Here is a 20,534-nt window from a genome sequence, read left to right as displayed (position 1 = left end):
GACCTAAATCAATACTGTCATATTCTTTATCTGTGTTTTCAAAAAGAACCTGTGATCCATCCTTTCATTTAGCAGTAATTTCTTTGTCTTCTGTTTTTATATATAAGGAATTAATTAAACTGATATGTTTATCATATCACTGTCACTTTAAATTTACTGTCACTTGAAAATTATCTCACACTTTTAGAACATAAAAATTAGAGTTTATAAGAGTTTATTTTATATGATCAGAAAAATTCTAAAAATCATGATTCCCTACTCCCCTTTTCATCTCTCTCACCATTACAATAGAAACAGAAAGGGATTAAGGGTGATCTTTTGTCTACTAGGAAATTCTTCTGCATGTGTTACTTAATTCTGTGCTCTAGCTCTCACTTTATTTTGGACCACAATCTAAATTCTAAAGGAGCCTCAGCAGCTACAGAAGCACCACCAAAGGGAATCACAAAATGTATAATATCCTAGAGGATACCTCCCTCTCAGCAACAAATCAACCAGATTCTATCTTTCAAAAAAGCAAAAACTGAAAAGTTAAGATTCCACAAGGGGAAAAAAGCAGTACAAAGATATTAAGAAGCAGTAACATCAACAACTCACATTTATGTGTTTTTTAAGGTTTTCAAAGTACTTTACAAATATTTTCATTTGATCCTTACAACTATCTTGATTTATACATTAGGAAACAAGCAAATAAAAGTCAAGTGACTTGCCAAGAATTTCACTTTTGAGAGAGGATTTGAACTTAGATCTTCCCTTATTCCAGTTTTGGGGTTCGATATACCGCACCATCCTTATACAATGAATAAACAGAAAAAGCTGATTCTAGAATAATTACAATTAGAACCAAAAACCAAAAACAAATCACAACATAATAACAACAAACTCTCAGAGCAATTGGCAGTTCTAGTCAAAAGAACCAAAAGGAAATTCAAGATATTAATGAAAATCACAAGAAGAAAACATGATAGAACAAAATTTGAAAAACTTATTAAAGCAGTAAGTATCCTGGACAACACAAGGATGACAACTACCACCACCACCAAAAAAAAAAAAAGAAAAAAAAGAAGAAAAGCGTAAAATAGAAGTCCAAAACTATATGACACAAAAAGAAATGTTACAACAAAGCAAAAAGCTAGAAAAACTGGAAGAAAAAATGAATTGTCTATTATGAAAAAAACAAATGACCTAGTAAACAGGATATGGAGAGTGGCCAAGAATTATCAAGCCCCCAAAAGACCATGATGAAACAAATAATCCTGAATAAAAAAAATTTTTAAATCACAAAATAAAATTCACAAGTACTGGAAACAAAAGGCAAAGTGCAGTTCCATGGAATCCACAGTTCACTCCTATAGATAAAAGTTCATGCACAATAAACAGTGAAATCACCACAGTTCACCCTAAGACCAGTCCAGTAGAAATGGTACGAGAGACCAAACACAGAAAAGCAAAAGAACTATACCAAATGCATACAAAGAAACTCCATGCAGGAACCAACAATTGTGAGGGTATTAAAGGGCTGATATATAGATTATCTAAAAGAAAGATGAAAAGATTCTAAAGCTGTGGAGAAAGTCATAGACAATAATAATGAAAAAAAGGTGGCAAAAAGAACACAAGTAACAACCAACCTATATGCAACCTATTTCCATCTACACAAAATCTTTATAAGAAGGCATCCTTGATGAAGCAAACTTTCACAATGAGCATTCAGTAATAAACGATATCTTTTATATTTCACAATTAAATTAATAGAGGTAAAGAGTCTAAGATTTACTGTGCCTATTATTTGTGAATTTCTTTTAAACTTCATAACAGCTGCATAAGGCTATATATAAAAACTGTGGACAAAACACTACCTTACAGGCTTTTTAAACTACAGCAAGGCGCCTGGTATCCATATATCAAAAATCATTCCTTGGAAGATTCAACAGAAGAAATGTCTTTAATAATAAAAATCAATATGAGGTACAAAATAGAAAGATGTATCCTTGTCAAACATATTTACCATTGTGAAGAAAATGAACTAGCAAAGAAAAGGGGACAAAAGTGGGAGAAAAAAATATGATAGCATATTTTTACAACAGGAAAAATAAATGATCATTAACTACTATAAATATGAAAAAGTTAACTTGCTCTTAAGACTGAGAGTGACAAAACAAACAAGGAGACAAACTTGAACAGTTTTCTGCATTAGGAAACAATTAAAACAAAGACTAAAAGTTAAAATAAGTTATTGAAATAGGATTTGTTATACCTGTGGGTGAATCCAATAAAAGAGGAATAATCATCATAATCTCAGACAAAAAAAAATAATAAACATAGATACAGCTAGCAGAAAAGTAGGGAAACTTCACTGGACTTCAAGGTATGTAGCTTACAAAACATTATATAATCCCATATACCAATTAACATATTATTTTCAAAGAAAAAGAATCACAGCTATACACTGATAGTTGAAGATTTCAATATACTTCTTCCAGATTTAGACAATTTTAACAGAATAATATAAAAAAAAAAAACCCTGAAGATTAGAAAAATTAGAAAATTTGGAAATAAATTAGGAATCTTAAAAAGCACAAGTATCTTCAATATCAGGCAGAATCTTTATAAAATTAATCACATCTAAGTACATAAGAGGCAGGTGAAGATATTAAATGCTTTAAAGATGATAAAATTATAATAAAGAAAATATGAAAAATGAATAATGATATAAAAAGAAAACTAAATATGCTTAAAGAATAAATAGATACAGGGCCAAATGATATAATTAAAGGAAAAAAAGCAGGACAATGAAAAAACACCAAAATTTGTGGGATGCAATAATAGACTGGGGGGGTGGGGGAGGATTTCTGAACAGATACTGAAAAACAACCCCCCCCCCAAAAAAATTAAGAATACATCTATAAAAAGGAGAAAAAAAGGAGGGAAAAAGCAAAAACAAAAATATTAAAAGCTGACCACTAAAACCAAGGGCCGTTTTTATCAATAAAATACATGAATTTTAACATTCCCATCCACTCCCCAAAAGAAAAACCCCAAAATTATTAAAATGAAAAAGAATTCACAAATGGGGAATTTTTTAAAAAAATCATCAGAAATTCCTTATGTACTAACAAAATTAAAAACAAATGAAATTAATATTTACCAAAAAATATTATATCCAAATTAATGAATTAGAAAATCTAAATGTAATTTCAGAAAGAAATGAAACAAGGCATACAAGTTCTGATCTAATGGACTTAACAAATGGATTCTAATGAATATTTAGAGAAATATTTGATATTTGGTACCAAATAGCCCTATACTACACAAATTGCAAAAACTAAGAATGTGCCTTAATAAAAAAGTCAGGAAATGAAGCGGAAAAAAATAAACTATTAACACAATGTCACTAATGAATAATAATATAAAAATATCAAAGGGACTATGTTTAGTAATTTTAGTGATACTTAAATTCATATAAAAAAAAAAGGAAAAACAGGTCAACATGAGGAAGACTATAAATCAGATTAGTAACAAAAATAAAATCATATTTTATTGATACAGAAAAAAAGGCCTTGAACACTTAAATATTTTTAATATTTTTTTCTCCTAATAGGATCAAAATAGAAATAAAGAACATTATTTGTAAAGAAGATTACGGACAAAATGAAGATGCCCAGTGCTTCTGATATTATTTGATATTAAGTGCTAGAAATACATACTACACAATATGCATAGGTGAAAAGAAATAAAATTATCTGTGTTCAATGATCTTAAAATCAACCAAAATTGAAACAATAACTAAGATTTACCTGACTTTAAAATCTTAAAAGAACTCTGTGCTTGTGTAAAAGGAATTTCTATATACCTATCATTTGCACTTTAAAACAATCCTGAGATAAGACTACAAGCATTATTTCCCCCATTTTATAGGTGAAGAAATTGAAAAATTAAATAGTTAAGAAACTTGCCCATAATCAATCAACAAATAAATATAAGAAGCATTACTAAAAACTTAAATCTTCCTTTATAGTGTTAATTAGGTTGTGGAATAAATTTTTTTTGTTTGGTTTTACCAAACAAAAAAAAAAAAAATCAATTTCTGACTATTGATTACAAAGCCCAGAAAAATCAGGAAATTTCATTCCAAGTAATAACAAAATGTGAAAATAACTACCTTATGATAAACAAAACTACAAATTTCTAGATATGTAAAAGAACAAGTAAATGGAATAATATGGTAATAATAAATGTAAATATATCAAAAGTGATACCCAAATTAATTTATAGATTTAGTGCTATACTAAACTACTATAAGATTACTATATAGAGCTAGACAAAAATGTCAATACTTGTTGGAGGGATGAATTAAAGAATCCCAAGAGAAATAATATTTAAAAGTTGAAAAAAAATTCCGAACACACCATTTTATAAAGCAGTAATCAAAATGATTTTGTGCAGATTATAAAGAAAGAACAAATGAATACTATAGTCAAATGAATTTAGCAAGCACTTAGTAAGCATCATCATGTGCTGACTCTCTCTTAAGACTTGGAGATACAAATAAGGGATGAGGAAAGTAGGAGGAGAACCAGTCCCAGGCCTGAAGATCAGTCTAACGGAGAGAAAGAAATAATATGCAAACAACAATGCACAAACAAGATACAGAGATAAACTGGAAGTAATCAACAATGAGAAGGCATTAGCATTAGAGATCATCAGCAAAGAAAGTCTCATTGCAGAAGACAGAATCTTAGGAATGAAGTCAAGAATCAAAGAGATAAAAATATAGAATATTCTAGGCATGGAGGATAGGATAATCAGTGAAAATGCCCAGAGTTGGGTAGATGGAGCATTTTTTAAAAAGAACAATATCACTAGTTGGCATAGTTGGTAAAGGGGAGTAAAGTGTAAAAAGACAGAAAAAGTAGGAAGTGGGTTAGTTAAAAAGAGCTTTGAACACTAGATATCCTAAAGGTAATAATCAATGGAGTTTATTGAGTGATTAAGGATGACGATGGTTAGATTGCACTTAAGATCAATCTGATACCTAAAGAGACTTGTAGAACAGAGATCTGCAAGCTCTAGTTCAAACATAAACCAGGTTGGTGGCCATGTCAGGAGAGAGAGGGAACATGAAGGAGACATGTGACAAAGGTAAAATCTATAGGATGTGCCAACAGTTTGGATAGGGGGGAAAGAGGAGTGCAGAATTGAGGATGGAACCTAGCTTTCAAACTCTGGGGATTGCAATGATGATAATATCCTTCACAATAATTTAAGTTCAGAGGATTAGAAGGTTTTGAGAGAGAAATGAGTTAAATTTTGGAAATGTTGAGTCTAAGACGTCTAAAGAATAGCCAGTTCAAGATATACAACAGAGAGTAGGAAATGAGAGACTGGAGGAAAGGACAGAAATTGGGGTTAGATAACTAGCTCAATTCATGGGAACAGCTGAGATCACCTCTAGCAGAAATATCAAACACACTACCCACAACACTCCCCAGTATAGTGCAAAACAGATTAAAACGTAATTGGGAAATATTTAATAAAACATAAAATAAAACACTACTAATACTATTATTTTGAAATTAAATCAATATACAGCCCATAGAAATCCATATGTATGGATTAATGGCTCCTATTTCTATTTTAATTTGCCATGACTGCTCTATGGAAAGAATGCAAAGGGACACCCATCATTGGCAAGTTATACTGAGAAGGAACAATCACACAGACAGGAGGAGAATCAGGACATAAGAGTGTCATGAGAACCAAGAGTAAAAAAATATCAAGAGGTTCACTGACAAGCAAAAGCTGCAGAGAAGGGTAAAATTTGAGAAAATGACATTTGGCAATTGAGAAATCACTGGTAACTTTGAAAAGAGAAGTTAAGTAATGAACACTACAGACTTAAGAGGGAAAAGGATGTTGGAAGCATTGATTACAGACTTCCTTTTCAAGAAGCTTATACACAAAACAGAAGAGAGATGGGACTATAACTAGTAGGGATGGACTGTCTGAGTGAGGGTTTTTTGAGGATGAGAGATAGAATACATATGAATGTTAGTAGGATCAGGGAAGCAATCAGTACTAAGGAAGAGACCAAAAATAAATTAAAAAGTGGGGACTATAATGGAGCAAACTGCTGGAAAAGAGACATGGAATGGAAGTATTTATGCATGTAGAGGGGTTTGCCTCGGCAAGAAGAGAAGCTTCTTCATGTGAAACAAATGAAAGTGGCAGAAAACATCTAAGTGCTTTCTAAGATGAGTGAAAAGAGAATATGAAACTCTCAGTTAACTGCCTCACATTTTTCAGGGAAAAATGAGGAAAGCAACCCCTTCCCCCAAAAAAATCAAAATTAAATGTAAGTTATAAAGATCAAGCAGGACTCAAAAGGATATATGAAAAGACAGACATATAAAAGGAATGCCCTGCTTTAATAGGGGACCCAATCAGCAGTTTCATAATTCCCTTCTCAATTCAACAATATGAAAAGAGAAGAACAGAAGGCTTTGGTTTGGTAGGGCAAGATCAGTGAGTGATACAGTAAGAGGACAAGGGATTTAAGAGAAGACAATATAGAGTTGGACTAGTAAGTTCACCAAGTCAAAATGGTGAAAACATGAAAATTTAGCTAAGGAAAAGAATAACAGACTAAGAAAGAACTAGGAGGGGAAGGGCTTGCAGGTGATGGCTCTGTTTTTTGCCCTTTTTTTGTATTCTTAGCACCTACTACAGTTCTTGACATATAAAAGCTTAAAATACTAGGGGAAAAGACTTCTTTGGAAAGTTGGAAAAAGTGGAAATATGACCCCCCCAATTTTTTCATTTCAATTAGAATCTCATAGTATACTATATATACATATTATACTATAAGATACTAATGTATACATATAAAATGGTGTATACATACATATACACACAATAAACTCCAATGAATAAGTGACCTAAAAACATAAATATATGAAAAATAAAAAGGATGACACCATAAACAATTAGAAGATATTAGGAAATATTTTTCACAACTATGTTTAGAGAATTCATTATCAAATAAAGCTCAGAAGTGGCAGCCAGGTGGTGCAGTGGATAGAGCACCAATCCTAAAGTCAGGAGGACCTGAATTCATGGTCTCAGACACTTAACACGACTTAGCTGTGTGACCTTGGACAAGTCACTTAACCCCAATTGCCTCAGCAAAAAAGCAAAAACAATAATAACAAATAAACCTCAGAGGCAACCAAAACAATAAAAGTAGCTCATTTCAATTAGTTTTTACAAAAACTAGAGAAATAAATCAATGTAGCTTATGTGAGAAACTAAATGAAAAAAAAAAAATTCAGATAGGTGAGTAAAGTCTGCTATTTAAATTATTTAGGTCCCATGATCCCCATTGGTAGGCATGTATTCCAAGGCAACAAAGCCACGGGATCTTATAGATCTAAAACAAAAGGGAGCAGAGAGGTCATCTAGTCAAATTCCTTCATTGGACAGAAGGAGAAACCAAAGTCCAGGGAAGGAATCTGTCCAATGGAACACAAGAAAAATAAATGGGAGAGTCAGGATTTTAAGTTGGGATCCAAGTTCTAGGCTCTTTCAACCATCTAACCATACCCCCCCCCCATAAACACAAGAGTCCATATATACTAAACAAAGTAGTACTTTTTATATAAGCAAAAAACTCTAACAAAGTCAGTCCCTATCAAATGAGGAACAACTGAACAGATTATAGTATATGGATATAATGGAGTATTATTGCACTATAAGAAATGATAAATTCAGAAAAACATGGGAAGACACGAAATAATTTAGAGCAAAGAAAACAGAACCAAGAAAATATATACATACACATAATGACTATAATAAACAATCTAAATAAAAAATCTATATTAGACTATATAAACAATCTAAATCTAAATAATTTAAACACTAAAAGACATTAAGAATAAAGATTAATTGCGATGATAAATTTTAGTTTCTAAAAACTAATAATGAAACAAGTTCTTCCTCTTGAAAGATAGTGAAATGTTACATATTTATATAAAGATCTGCTAGCTTTGCATCACTTTTTCTTTTATATGAAAGGGTTAGGAGAGCCAGGTGAGAACAGTAAAGAAAGAATGGTATTAAAAAAAAAAAAAAATCAGTAATACCTTAAAGAGGAAAAAATTACTTTCTGAGATCATAATTTTGGATTCTTCCTTCTCTCTTTCACTCCTAAACTTATTCACAGAAATCTCAAAAGTTGAAGACATCTAGAAGCTTGTGATCTCTTACAAGAATCTTTCTAAAACAGGGATTCTTAACCCAGGATCTGTGACCAAGGCTTTCTGAAAAGATACTTTGATTTTGATTTTGTGACTTTTCTTTCTGTGTTCTCCAATTCTTTAATGTCCTCTGTTGAATTATTTATTTCTTACCCCTCATAAACATGGTACCTTCCAAGGTTCTATTCTAAACCCTAAATCAATATACAGATGACTGTTTTTCTCTTGAACTCTACTTCTATATCCTGCCAACTAGAAATCTTTACTTGGATGACATTTTAAACTCAACTTGAAGCTCATCTTCCCCTTAAACCCACTTCTTTCCCCAAACTTCTCATCTTCTGTTGAAAGCCATCTAGTTATTCAGGCTGGAAATCAATCTTGAAGTCATCACTAATGTCTGCCTTTTCCTAGCACTTATTATCCATTAAATTGTCACATTTTATTGATAATACATTTCTTTTCCCATAACCAGCACTAATCAAGCCCTCATCAACATTCAATTGTTAAAAGTCTGCTACTTGCTTTCTTTCTATATTCAAATTACATTCTAGAAGGTACAAAATTATCCAAGGTATAAGTGGGATCTATCATAGCACTATTTCAGTCAAAAATCTTCTATGGCTCTCTTGCCTTTAAAACAAAATACAAAATCCTCTATCTAGTATTTAAATTTGGCTCTACTTTTCCTCTTCCTGTCTACTACTTCCATTTATGCTCTATATAGTTCCAGCCAAACTAGCTCACTGCCTTTTTGTCTTTCACAAAGGCAAACTCTTGAAGGAAAGGTATTGGATTAAACTAATGCACGTCTTCCTCATTTCAACCACTGAGAATCTTTTTAAGTCTTAAAGGTCAAGTACAGATACTAATACTTGCATTAATTAAGCCATGCTTTTCTTAATGCATTAATCATTAATGCTCTTTCCCTCATGCAATTATTCTTTGATTCTACATTGGACCACCCAGAAGAAAAAAACTTCTTACATGCAAAAACAATTTTCTTTTCATCTTTATATTCCTAAGATTAGCATAGTACTTCAACCAGTCAGTACTTCATAATTTTGTTAATTGATATATAAATGCTTATGAGTCATACTATAAAACTAACCAAGCAGATTCAGAGTTCAAGATTTAATAAATTAATGTGTTAATTTATTTTACTGTTATATTTAGAAAATACAAAAATAAAAGATTTATAAATATTTAATAAATAAATAAAATATTTAGAAAATATAAAAATAAAAGAAATAAATATATACCAAAATGCCAGTAGAAAATACAGCATCTTTGATTCCTACTAGCAAACAAAAAGTTGATTTACATTTAATAAAAAGCAAAAAAACTAGCAACACAGTGAATTTTCTGTCATTTTTAGGACATGGGACTAGCTGTCAACCCACTGTCCATGCATGACATCTCCATTGTTGCCTATTAGCAAGAAAGAAAGAAAATAATCGGCCAAAATTCAATCAGCAAGCTAGATAAAACACGTGCCCACTAAAAACTTTTTGTATCTCGATCATACATGTTTCTTATGATTTGGAGACTGAAAGAATTTTTTTAAATCACTTAGTTTAATATTTTACAGATAAAGAAAGACTCGGGGAAGTAAATTCCTTGCTCCACATCACAAAGAAGAGCCTGTACTGAAACTCAGATCCTATGGTTCCAAGTTCTGTTTGCCCTTGTATTATACTGCCTCTTGACTTATCAAATAGTCATTCACATACATGTGGCACCTGAGTGCAAAAAACCCAAAGATGTACAACTAAAAGAGGTGGGGCCAGTTACGTATTTAAGAGTAAGGGCTGATAAATGAGAGACAATCCCTTTAAGTGTGTCTAGAGACTTGGAGGAATGTTCCCCCCCCCCCCCCCAGCACACTGGGGGGAACAAAAAGACAAGAACCATGGAGAAAAGTCTTGTCAAGAGTTGTAATGTGCATGGTTGGAAATGAGGAAGGTTTGCAAACTGTTTCCCTCACAAGCTTATGAGATTAGTTTGTGCAAGGGATTTTCTTTAGATAAAAGAATGCTAATATTAGATAGCATGTTACAGTGTGAAATAACGAAAGGATCATCAAAGCTTCCCAAAAAAAAAAAAAAAAAAGTTGTTCTTTTCTGGCTCAGGAGATAAGGGTGATGAAACAATGAAAACAAATCATGCCTGAGCTCCTTAAGAACACATAGCTGGTAGTAAGAAAATCTTTAGGAGCCAAGTTATTTCGAGAATTATAAAGTGATGTTATAACAAGGTCAGAAGTCTAGGTACATAGATTTTATATTACTGCAATAGGCTATAACCAAGTCCTATAAAGCAGATGAAAGGTACTTTGTTACATTGAAAAAGCAAACTTAGGTGCTTTTGAGACCAGTAGGTATAATTTGTACAGCTCCTCCAACTTGTGTAAACTGAACCAAGTTGTGAATTTGCACAGCCAAGTATGGTCAGAGGTGAAAAAATATTTCTTGCACATAATGAAATAACATAATGAAAAACAATCAAAGAAAATAAACTCTTCCACATACTCAACTCGGACTCCACATACTAGTATTTAGTGTACCTGGAGATTAGGGGTAGAGAAAAGAAATATGAGGTAGTCTCCTTTCCAAGGAGACAACTTTCCTTTTCAATTGTTATTTCATCCAGGTCATTTTAAAGTCATGTGATAAAACACTAATTTGTAGCAAAATAAATCTTTGTATACTAAAAAGTTTAGTACCAAAAGTTTTTGTTTGTCAAAGCATGAGTTATATCAAATAAATAAGTTAAGTCAAGCCATTTCTCTCACACTTCAATTAGAATATGTATAAATCATAGATCTAGTAGTGACCTTGAGAACTTTTCCACCTGCATACAAAAAAATTTCCCAAATAAAGCAGGTGCTTGCCACAACCTTAGGTCAAGTTCTGTGGGTATCCTTCTAAAATGAAAGCATTGTTAAAGCATGCCACTGATCAAGGAAAAGGGGCCTTTGTACATAATGGGCAAATTGGTATCTTGTGACCACTAAGCTCTGCAGCTTTCATTTCTCTTGGCACTGGTACCAATCAAAGCAATGTTGCATGATGTCATTTTTAAAGGAAACTGCAGTAACTCGTTTTAATAGCTTAAATCAGTACTTTCTAAAGTGAGAGATGGGCTACCCAAAGACATTACAAAAGTTAAGAAGGATCTTGAAGCCAGATCTATTTTAGATGACAACATATTTTCATAAGGCTATTATTTCATTTGAGAATTCGTGATAAATCTTTCTATTTTTATAGGATGCAACCTGTTGAATTATGCAAATTTTATCTTTAAAGACAAGCATAGACTACATCCTGTCTTATAAAAGGAAAAAAGATCTGTTACAACAACAAAATACCATATTCCAATAATTTGTTGCAAAATAAATGATGAATGTGAAGAATACAAATAATTGTTAGAAGACCCATTCTATAAGTGATAGGAAAGAAAATAAATTGACTAATATACACTCTGGTTAAGAATATATAAAAATAACACCAACAACAACAAAAATGTTTATAAGAAAAATACAAGTAGATACATATGCAAGCAAAATAACCATTTTGTTAAAATTGACATATCTATTTTAAAACATTTTAAATAACTCGAAGCTTGTAATGTCCTAGAAATAATATATATCTTAATGTTAACTTTGCAGATAACTACTAAGTTTGAAAAAAATTTTTTTTTAATTTAAGATAATGGGGAGTATGAAGACAAGGTATATCTTATGTCAGAGGACAATAATCAATTTTTAGTCCCAACTCTGCTCTTTTCTTTTTAATGATTACTAGTTTTGCATGAAGACAGATCTAACCAATGCTTCCTCTAAAGCTTTGATGACTTTTTTTACCCAATAAATGACTCTCTAGCTTCCCTATACTCTATTTACTAATTTTACAAAGAAAACAACAAAGAAAACACACTACAAACATTTAAGCATTAAATATCCATAAATGTTCTTTTTATAAGGCAAGGGAAAGGACAATTTACAAAAGTCAAAAGAACCAAAATAAAAGAGGAAAAATTGTCACAAAATGACAACCATTAAAAAAAATACAAGGTAAAGACAAATTTTCTTATAAAGAGGGCAAGAAATGAATAGTAGAAAAATAAAAGTATATAATTCCTAATCTTTACTAACTGAGTAGTCAGTACTCATTTAACTAAGAAATGTACACATAAGAATTATCTAACAAATTTAGCCAAATATTTTTAGGTTTGAAATATGCTGCAACAACCTATTAATGGGTGCAGCTAGGTGGTGCAGTAGATAGAGCAATCAGCCCTGAAGTCAGGAGGACCCGAGTTCAAATCTGGTCTCAGACACTTAACATTTCCTAGCTGTGTGACCCTGGGCAAGTCACTTAACTCCAATTGCCTCAGTTAAAAAAAAAAAAAAGAAAAAGAAAAAGAAAAAAAAACTATTAATGTTGGACCAATATATGGAATAGTTCTGGGATAAAAGGATTCATAAATGAAAAATTGTCGTACATCAGTATTTTTATAAATGTGTCATATTCAATATTTTAGGGAGAAAAATATTAGCATATTTCTCATAGAATTCATATTTAAATCACACAGAAAAAGAATTCTGCAAAACATGGTTTGATGACACTGCTCTATCCTATTCAGTTTCCTAACAATTCCTAAGTAATAATGAGGCATAGAGGCTAAATGAATTGTCCAAGATGACAGAGATATTAAATGAAAAGGCTAGGATTCAAACTTGGGTCTCAATTTCTGCATCTATAAAATGGGAATAACTACATAACTTCCAAAAGAGTAGCATGAGCAACAAATGACATAAATTATATAAAGTACCCTGTGAACCCTCAAGTAGTATATAATTGTTATTATGAATATGCTACTAAAAAGGAATGCTATCTATTGCCTCATGTGAAATTAGACAAAATTTCTAATTTCTAACTGGTTAGAGTTAAACAGAAATAAAAGGAAATTATATTACAGGCAGAAAGAATCTGAATAAAGGACTTAAAGATTCATGAAGGCAGGCATATTTAGGCAAGTATTTAATATTGGGAATTGTGGAAGAGGTAAATGGACTGATTTATAAATAGCCATAAATGCCTGCCTGAGTATAGTCTTTATTCAATGGACTTGGGGCAAAGGAGAAGGAAGAGATAGGGTTAAAAGGTGAGGAATGGAAATTATTAGTAGATATCTAAATCAAATGTCATCACACTGTCCCCTTCCTTAGTTTGCTCAGCTTTCTACTTAACTAGTACTTTACTCCCAGTAACATTACTCTCCCATTTTATTCTGGAACTTTACTGTCTGTTTTAACCCCTTCCTTCTCATATATATTTTCAAGCTCTGAGGGAATTAAGAGAATTTATCATAACAGGGGCTCCTAATATAGATAAGCAAGAGGGGGTCCATTTTGAGGATTGTGAACAGATAAACAAAATAATTAAAGTGCAAGTCATAAAGCTCTATAAGTAATTATTATTAGCTATTACAATAAAGATTAACCATGGTTAATGGTTAAACCATGGTTAACCATGTTTAGAGAAAGAATTGTCTTTAACATCTTGGGAGGTTATTTTTCTAGACATACAACTCTAATCTTAGGAGACGTTTGCCTTTTCCTCCATTTGGAGCATTGAATGTGGTACAAGGAGGCAGAGAAAACTAGAATTGAAGTAGCCAGTGTTAAAGCAGGAGTAAGGAGGTAGAACATTACAATTTGTACAGCTATGAAAAAGTTTTTTGACTGAGTCTAAGATTTTAGAAATAAGCAGACCAAAGCAGAACTAGAGATCATCACTGATCACAAAATAGAAAATTTCGATTATACCAAACTGAAAAGTTTTTGTACAAACAAAACTAATGCAGACAAGATTAGAAGGGAAGCAATAAACTGGGAAAATATTTTTACAGTCAAAGGTTCTGATAAAGGCCTCATTTCCAAAATATATAGAGAATTAACTCTAATTTATAAAAAATCAAGCCATTCTCCAATTGAAAAATGGTCAAAGGATATGAACAGACAATTCTCAGATGAAGAAATTGAAACTATTTCTAGTCATATGAAAAGATGCTCCAAGTCATTATCAATCAGAGAAATGCAAATTAAGACAACTCTTAAGATACCACTACACACCTGTCAGATTGGCTAAGATGACAGGAAAAAATAATGTTGATTGTTGGAGGGGATGTGGGAAAACTGGGACATTGATTCATTGTTGGTGGAGTTGTGAACGAATCCAACCATTTTGGAGAGTAGTTTGGAACTATGCTCAAAAAGTTATCAAACTGTGCATACCCTTTGATCCAGCAGTGTTACTACTGGGATTATATCCCAAAGAGATTATAAAGAAGGGAAAGGGACCTGTATGTGCACGAATGTTTGTGGCAGCCCTTTTTGTAGTGGCTAGAAACTGGAAACTGAATGGATGTCCATCAGTTGGAGAATGGCTGAATAAATTGTGGTATATGAAAATTATGGAATATTACTGTTCTGTAAGAAATGACCAACAGGATGATTTCAGAAAGGCCTGGAGAGACTTACACGAACTGATGCTGAGTGAAATGAGCAGGACCAGGAGATCATTATATACTTCAACAACAATACTAGATGATGACTAGTCCTGATGGATCAGGCCATCCTCAGCAACAAGATCAACCAAATCATTTCTAATGGAGCAGTAATGAACTGAACTAACTATACCCAGAAAAAGAACTCTGGGAGATGACTAAAAACCATTACATTGAATTCCCAGTCCCTATATTTATGCACACCTGCATCTTTGATTTCCTTCACAAGCTAATTGTACAATAATTCAGAGTCTGATTCTTTTTGTACAGCAAAATAATGTTTTGGTCATGTATACTTATTGTGTATCTAAGTTATATTTTAATATATTTAACATCTACTGGTCATCCTGCCATTTAGGGGAGGGGGTGGGGGGGGTAAGAGGTGAAAAATTGGAACAAGAGGTTTGGCAATTGTTAATGCTGTAAAGTTACCCATGTATATATCCTGTAAATTAAAGGCTATTAAATAAAAAAAAAAAAAAAAAAAGAAATAAGCAAATAAATTCGGTCCAGAGCACTAAAGTGAGAAACATCTATCAACATGAAAGTCCATTAATTTCACAATAGACCACAGAAGGAGAAAAGATAAGAGTAGAGCACTCTGAAAAGTTAGGCCTCAGAAACTTCAGCTAGAAAATAGATTTGCAAGTTCTAGATGCCATCCATTTTATATGAGTAATATTTGTAGATACACTTTTAAATACCTAGCAACCCTAACCTTGTTATTTGTATATAATGCTCTTTTCCCATGTGAAAATATTCTTCTAAATAAGAGTATGTAGTAAAAGGGATAATACCAGAGGAAAGGGTAATACTAGAGAAAAATTGGTGCTAAAACTGAACACCAAAATACAATAACAATATAAAACAACAAATACAAAATACAATTAACAATAGCAGACAAGAAGACAGTAACAACACATCTCTGAATTCAGGGAAACAAGAAAAAATGGTTGAAGAAACACCTAAATTGGAGTTTAGAAAAACTTTTACAATAGAAGCAAACCTTTCAGACCAAAGATTCCCTTTAACAATTCCAAAAAGATGTTGCTGTGGCCACACACAGTCTCCAGATATGTGTGAGAGAGACTAAGAGAAAGGAAAAGATGACCAGTTGGAAAAATGTTGCAATAGTTCAGGTATAGAACTGGGAAAAACGGCAAAGGATGAAAGATAATTCTATGGTTTCAAAATTGATTCTATAACTGAAAAGAGGGTTACCACTTATAGAATAGAAGAAATCTGTTAAAAGTATAATTGATTCATATAGGTATTTAGAATTAGAAGAGTTAGAAGAAAACTTAAGATATGATCTAGTCTGAAATGTCATTTTGCAAAAACAAAAACCAGTACCCAGAAAGATTAGATGATATTCCCACAAGTTAGTAAATGGTAAATTCAAGATTTGAATCTTTTGAAAGCAAAACAGCGACATGCAAATATAAAGCATTTCTATAATATATTCCTATAATAAAATACTACAAAGTATCAAAAACCAACATATTGAGAATCACAATTCTATATGAGGTTACAAACAATTATATAATTATCTGCATTATTCAGCATCTTATACAAGGAAGGGATATCATAATTTACTAATCTAAATACTTTCATCCCTTTATTTAAAAGATCAGGAAGAGGCCCTGAAATTGTGACTTAGCATAGTCACTCCAACTAGTCTCCTACCACACCTTTTGCCCTCAAATAAATATATAAAATAAATTTTGTTTAACCAAACCAAATAATAACCATAACAATGGAGGCCAATCAAACATATTGCTAATATGAACCTCTCCAAAAAATTTTTTTCCTGAAGTAGATTACATGTTGGTTAACATAATTATCTCTTATTTCAAACTATTTATCACTTTATTGCCTTTGACGGGAAAAGTAGTCATTCACCTTTAATTCAACAATAATTATTGAGTACCTACCTACACTATGACCTATGACCCATCACTGTGCTAACCATTGTAGTAAACATACAAAAATAGAAAATTCAAAATGGAGTAGATAAAAAAATACTGGTTAAAAGTCAACTCCAAGATCCTATATGTTTTATATTTACCCAAATGGTTGCAAAAATATTCTAAATTACATCAAAAGATTAATATAATAAATTAGATCCATCACAACATGTTATTTGCCATGTCTCAAGGTTTCTTAATCAAAATTTGATGTCTAGATATATATTTTTCTAGGTAAAGGCAGTTTGTTTCAGTGCAAGGATTTGTGTTACTACTTGAGTACTACATTGGAGATACTTAAAAAAAAAAAAAAAAAAAAAAAAAAAAAAGTCAGATTCCACAAGTTCTAAGCTCATTTTGAGAAGCTGAATAGTTGGCTACCGAACTAACTATCATCCTTGTCTCTTGAAGCTGTATATACTTGTGCAGATAAGGTTTGCAAAGCAGGATGCACAAGGATATACACAAGGACCTACACAAGGATACACGGTTTTAAGAGACAAGGATGGGAGTAGTAGTCGAACTTCAAGGGATCATTTTTTCCCAGGAAAAGTGATAAATGTACATCAGAAGTAAATATAAGTAAAAATGTGGCTCAAGGGCAAAATATAGCCCTAGCATGGTCATGAAAAGGGCAATTTTGCTTTATGATAGCTTTATAATGTAGATCCCCATTAATTTCCAAATTTTAAAATATGCAACAATTTAAAACAGTTTCTGAAACTGATTTATTAAATAGGAAATAAGATGTTTTTGTTACAAATGTTTGTGTTACAAATAGTCAAGCTGCTGGGGTTGGGGGGGGGGGGGGGGGGAAGAGAGAAGGGAAGGGAGGATAAAATTTCCAAATAGAAATTTCTTTTCAGGTTACAACATAAGAACAGAGTCCTGAGTCTAAAATTTTCTTAGAAGCACTAAGTGGCACATATACAGGATTCTTTAAAGACAAGGGAAAAGAAATAAATCCAATAACAAAAAAAGTTCATCCATATTCACTATAAATTATCCCTTAAGGATAAGTATCTTTTGTAGGAAGTACACAAAAACTTTCCACAGAGAAGCCACACTTCCACAAGATGATTAGATTAGGTAGACCTGCAATGAAGAAAATACATTTCAATAGATGATTTGAAGGCTTATACTAACTTTCCATTGAAATTAATACTTGTAAAGCAAAAGAATACTTTCTCTGTTAACAAAAAGTTATGCCAAAAAAAAAAAAAAAAATCTATCAAGATTTTTGATTGAAACCAAATAGTATTCAAAAAAGATTTTTGCCCACATTAAAAAAAAAAATAAAGTAAAACTGAATTGTAAATTTAATAAAAATCCCACTAGATGAAGGCAACAGAAATAAGCCAAAATTAGTACTTATTTTTGGACAAAATTACAAAGAAATGAATTTCATTCTCACTACAATTTTAAAAATTCTTAATCACCAGAGGCTAGGCAACTGAAACAGGCATAAGAATCATATAAATGTCAGAATAGTATGCAAAACTCATTAATGTTTTCAAAAATTCACTTAGAGATAGAAACAGGTCCAAATAGATGCCTGTCTAAATGTACTGCAATTACGTTACAATTATTTTCCAAATACACAGATATGCTCTGTCTTTTCTCAGCTCATTACTGACTCAAACAATTTGCTCTTCTGGGATCAATTGTTTGCTAATAAATAATTGTTTACAGTCACAAAATGAAGTTATGAGGTTCTTATTAGTTTTCCTTCTGCACCCTAATAAGATTGAAATCTAGCCGATTCCCAAGAGCCTAACCTTAACCTTGCTTTGTTTAAAAGCCCAGGAAATGATGAACCATCTGCTTCAGAAAATAATGGAGAGCCAAGAGGAAATATTGTTTAATTGTAGATTAACCTCCTCATGAGGCAGAGTGAAGCAGCTTCAGAATTAGCAACTAAAAGTAGCAAGGAAAACAAATAGCATAGAAGCCTACCTCATTATTATTTAATATCCAGTTTTAAAAAAATATATATGGGGAGGTTTTCTATATGCTTTCATTTATGTTCAAACAATGCCACAATTCAAATTTTATAGTTTGCAAATTCCAAACAAAAATATAATGAAAAGCACATCCACTCCAACTCTATGTTTCAAAATATCTTTACTTCAGCAAATAATTTCATGACCTTTTAGGTAGTAAACTAAAAAGCTCTTTTTTTGCCATTTAAAATTTCTGCAGATATTCCCTTCTTTATTAATTAAAGCTGCCATCAGCAACATGACATTTAAAGTCAAAATCTGTCACATACATGATTTCCTACAAGTTGACAAAGGGAAAACAACTTTATGAAATCAAAATGGCCAGCCACAAAAGAATTAGAACAGGTTTTATTAAGCAAGAACAAAGCTTTACTTAGCAAGCCTCAAATTCTATTCACTTCTAAAACATGCCCAGTAAAGCATAGAATGCTTATTTTGCCACTTGCCAGAATAAACTTTAATTGATGAGGGCAACAAAATTAAATTTAAATTTAACAAAATACTAGAAATCAAATTGAAAAATTAATTTCAACAACTATCTCTGGAGTACCTACTACATGCAATCAAACCCCACATTAGGTCTATGAGAAATACAAAGATGCATTACAATGAACTATGTTTCACATATCTAAACTTAATAATACTTCATACTTAAGTGTTGTTTCGTTTTTTAATATAGTTGAAATATTCCAAATAAAAGCTTTTCTCTATTGACATATATGCAGCCTCTTTAAGTCAACATGAAAAAGACTAAGATGTCTTTTATCAGATTTTCAAAACTAGGGAAATTATTCCAGGAAAGGGCAAATAACCTTTTTGATTTTCAGTAAGCCTTATATTCATCCAATTTCTGTAAATATTATAGGGAAATCATCTCTAGAGAGGAAAGACTTAACACTTTTCACATTCTTAAGTCTTTAAATAAAGAAGAATGTGCTTAACGAAATTATTCTTGAATTCTTCAACTTAATTTTCCAGCAATAAGTAATAACTTCAGAGATTCAAATAATGGTGCCTTTTCAAGAAGAATAAGAGTTTGACATTCTTCTCTACAAAACAACTAGGCACAATTTTATCCATCATACGTCTATCAACCTACGGATATTGAAAGCTTGGGAGAACAAGATAAAATCAACTCCAACCCTACAGTCAGCTGTACTATCTATCAGGCATCAACAATGCTATTCATGAATTTGGAAAAATTAATAAATTCTAGGATGAATGCAAGAAAAGGCTCAAATACAGGTGAAGCATACTCACTTGGGTTTTGTTTCTGCATCTGTCACTTGGCGAATGAAGATACCATCTTCAGGATGTTCAGTGTCATCCATTTCATACATATATGATGATGCTATTGCAAGTGTGGTCCCATCATTACTAAAGGCAAGTGATGCTATGCTAGTGGGATATCGATGGAATTGGCACAATCGTTTTTTGTTGAATGGATCCCAAATATTAACAAATCCATCAGATCCACCTGTAAGCAGTTTCAAAATAAATTCAATATTTCTGAATGTCAACTACAGAAATGTTCCTTGTGATTAATATATTTATTGAATAAAAGCTAATTAATCAGAAAATATTCCTGTCACTACTTTTTAAAAGAATACTTTTCATATTATAAAATGCAAAGAAATAAAATTTAAATAATATTCAATGTTCCATAATTATTAAATTTCCATTGTTACAAATATTTGTTATGGTAATAATGACAGTATCACAACTATATTTTATTA

At 31.7% G+C, this 20,534-nt stretch overlaps 1 protein-coding gene across 4 annotated transcripts in view; it reads right to left on the bottom strand.

Moving 5' to 3' along the window:
- BUB3 (BUB3 mitotic checkpoint protein) overlaps positions 1-20,534 on the bottom strand; it is a 45,236-nt gene that overhangs the window by 16,386 nt on the left and 8,316 nt on the right. For 2 of the 4 annotated variants that reach the window (XM_012540660.3, XM_031956004.1), the window contains exon 7: positions 20,059-20,275. In XM_012540660.3, coding sequence (XP_012396114.1) covers positions 20,059-20,275 — 217 coding nt within the window. Of the gene's footprint in view, positions 1-15,834; positions 17,891-20,054; positions 20,276-20,534 lie in introns of those variants that run through there. The other 2 variants (XR_004232498.1, XM_012540669.2) reach the window with 2 other exon arrangements.

Source organism: Sarcophilus harrisii, chromosome 2 (assembly GCF_902635505.1).
Source record: "Sarcophilus harrisii chromosome 2, mSarHar1.11, whole genome shotgun sequence".
In the NCBI taxonomy this organism is placed as follows: Eukaryota; Metazoa; Chordata; class Mammalia; order Dasyuromorphia; family Dasyuridae; genus Sarcophilus; species Sarcophilus harrisii.
The sequence above is the reverse complement of the archived record's forward strand: the minus strand, read 5'-3'. Positions and strand labels throughout refer to the sequence as shown.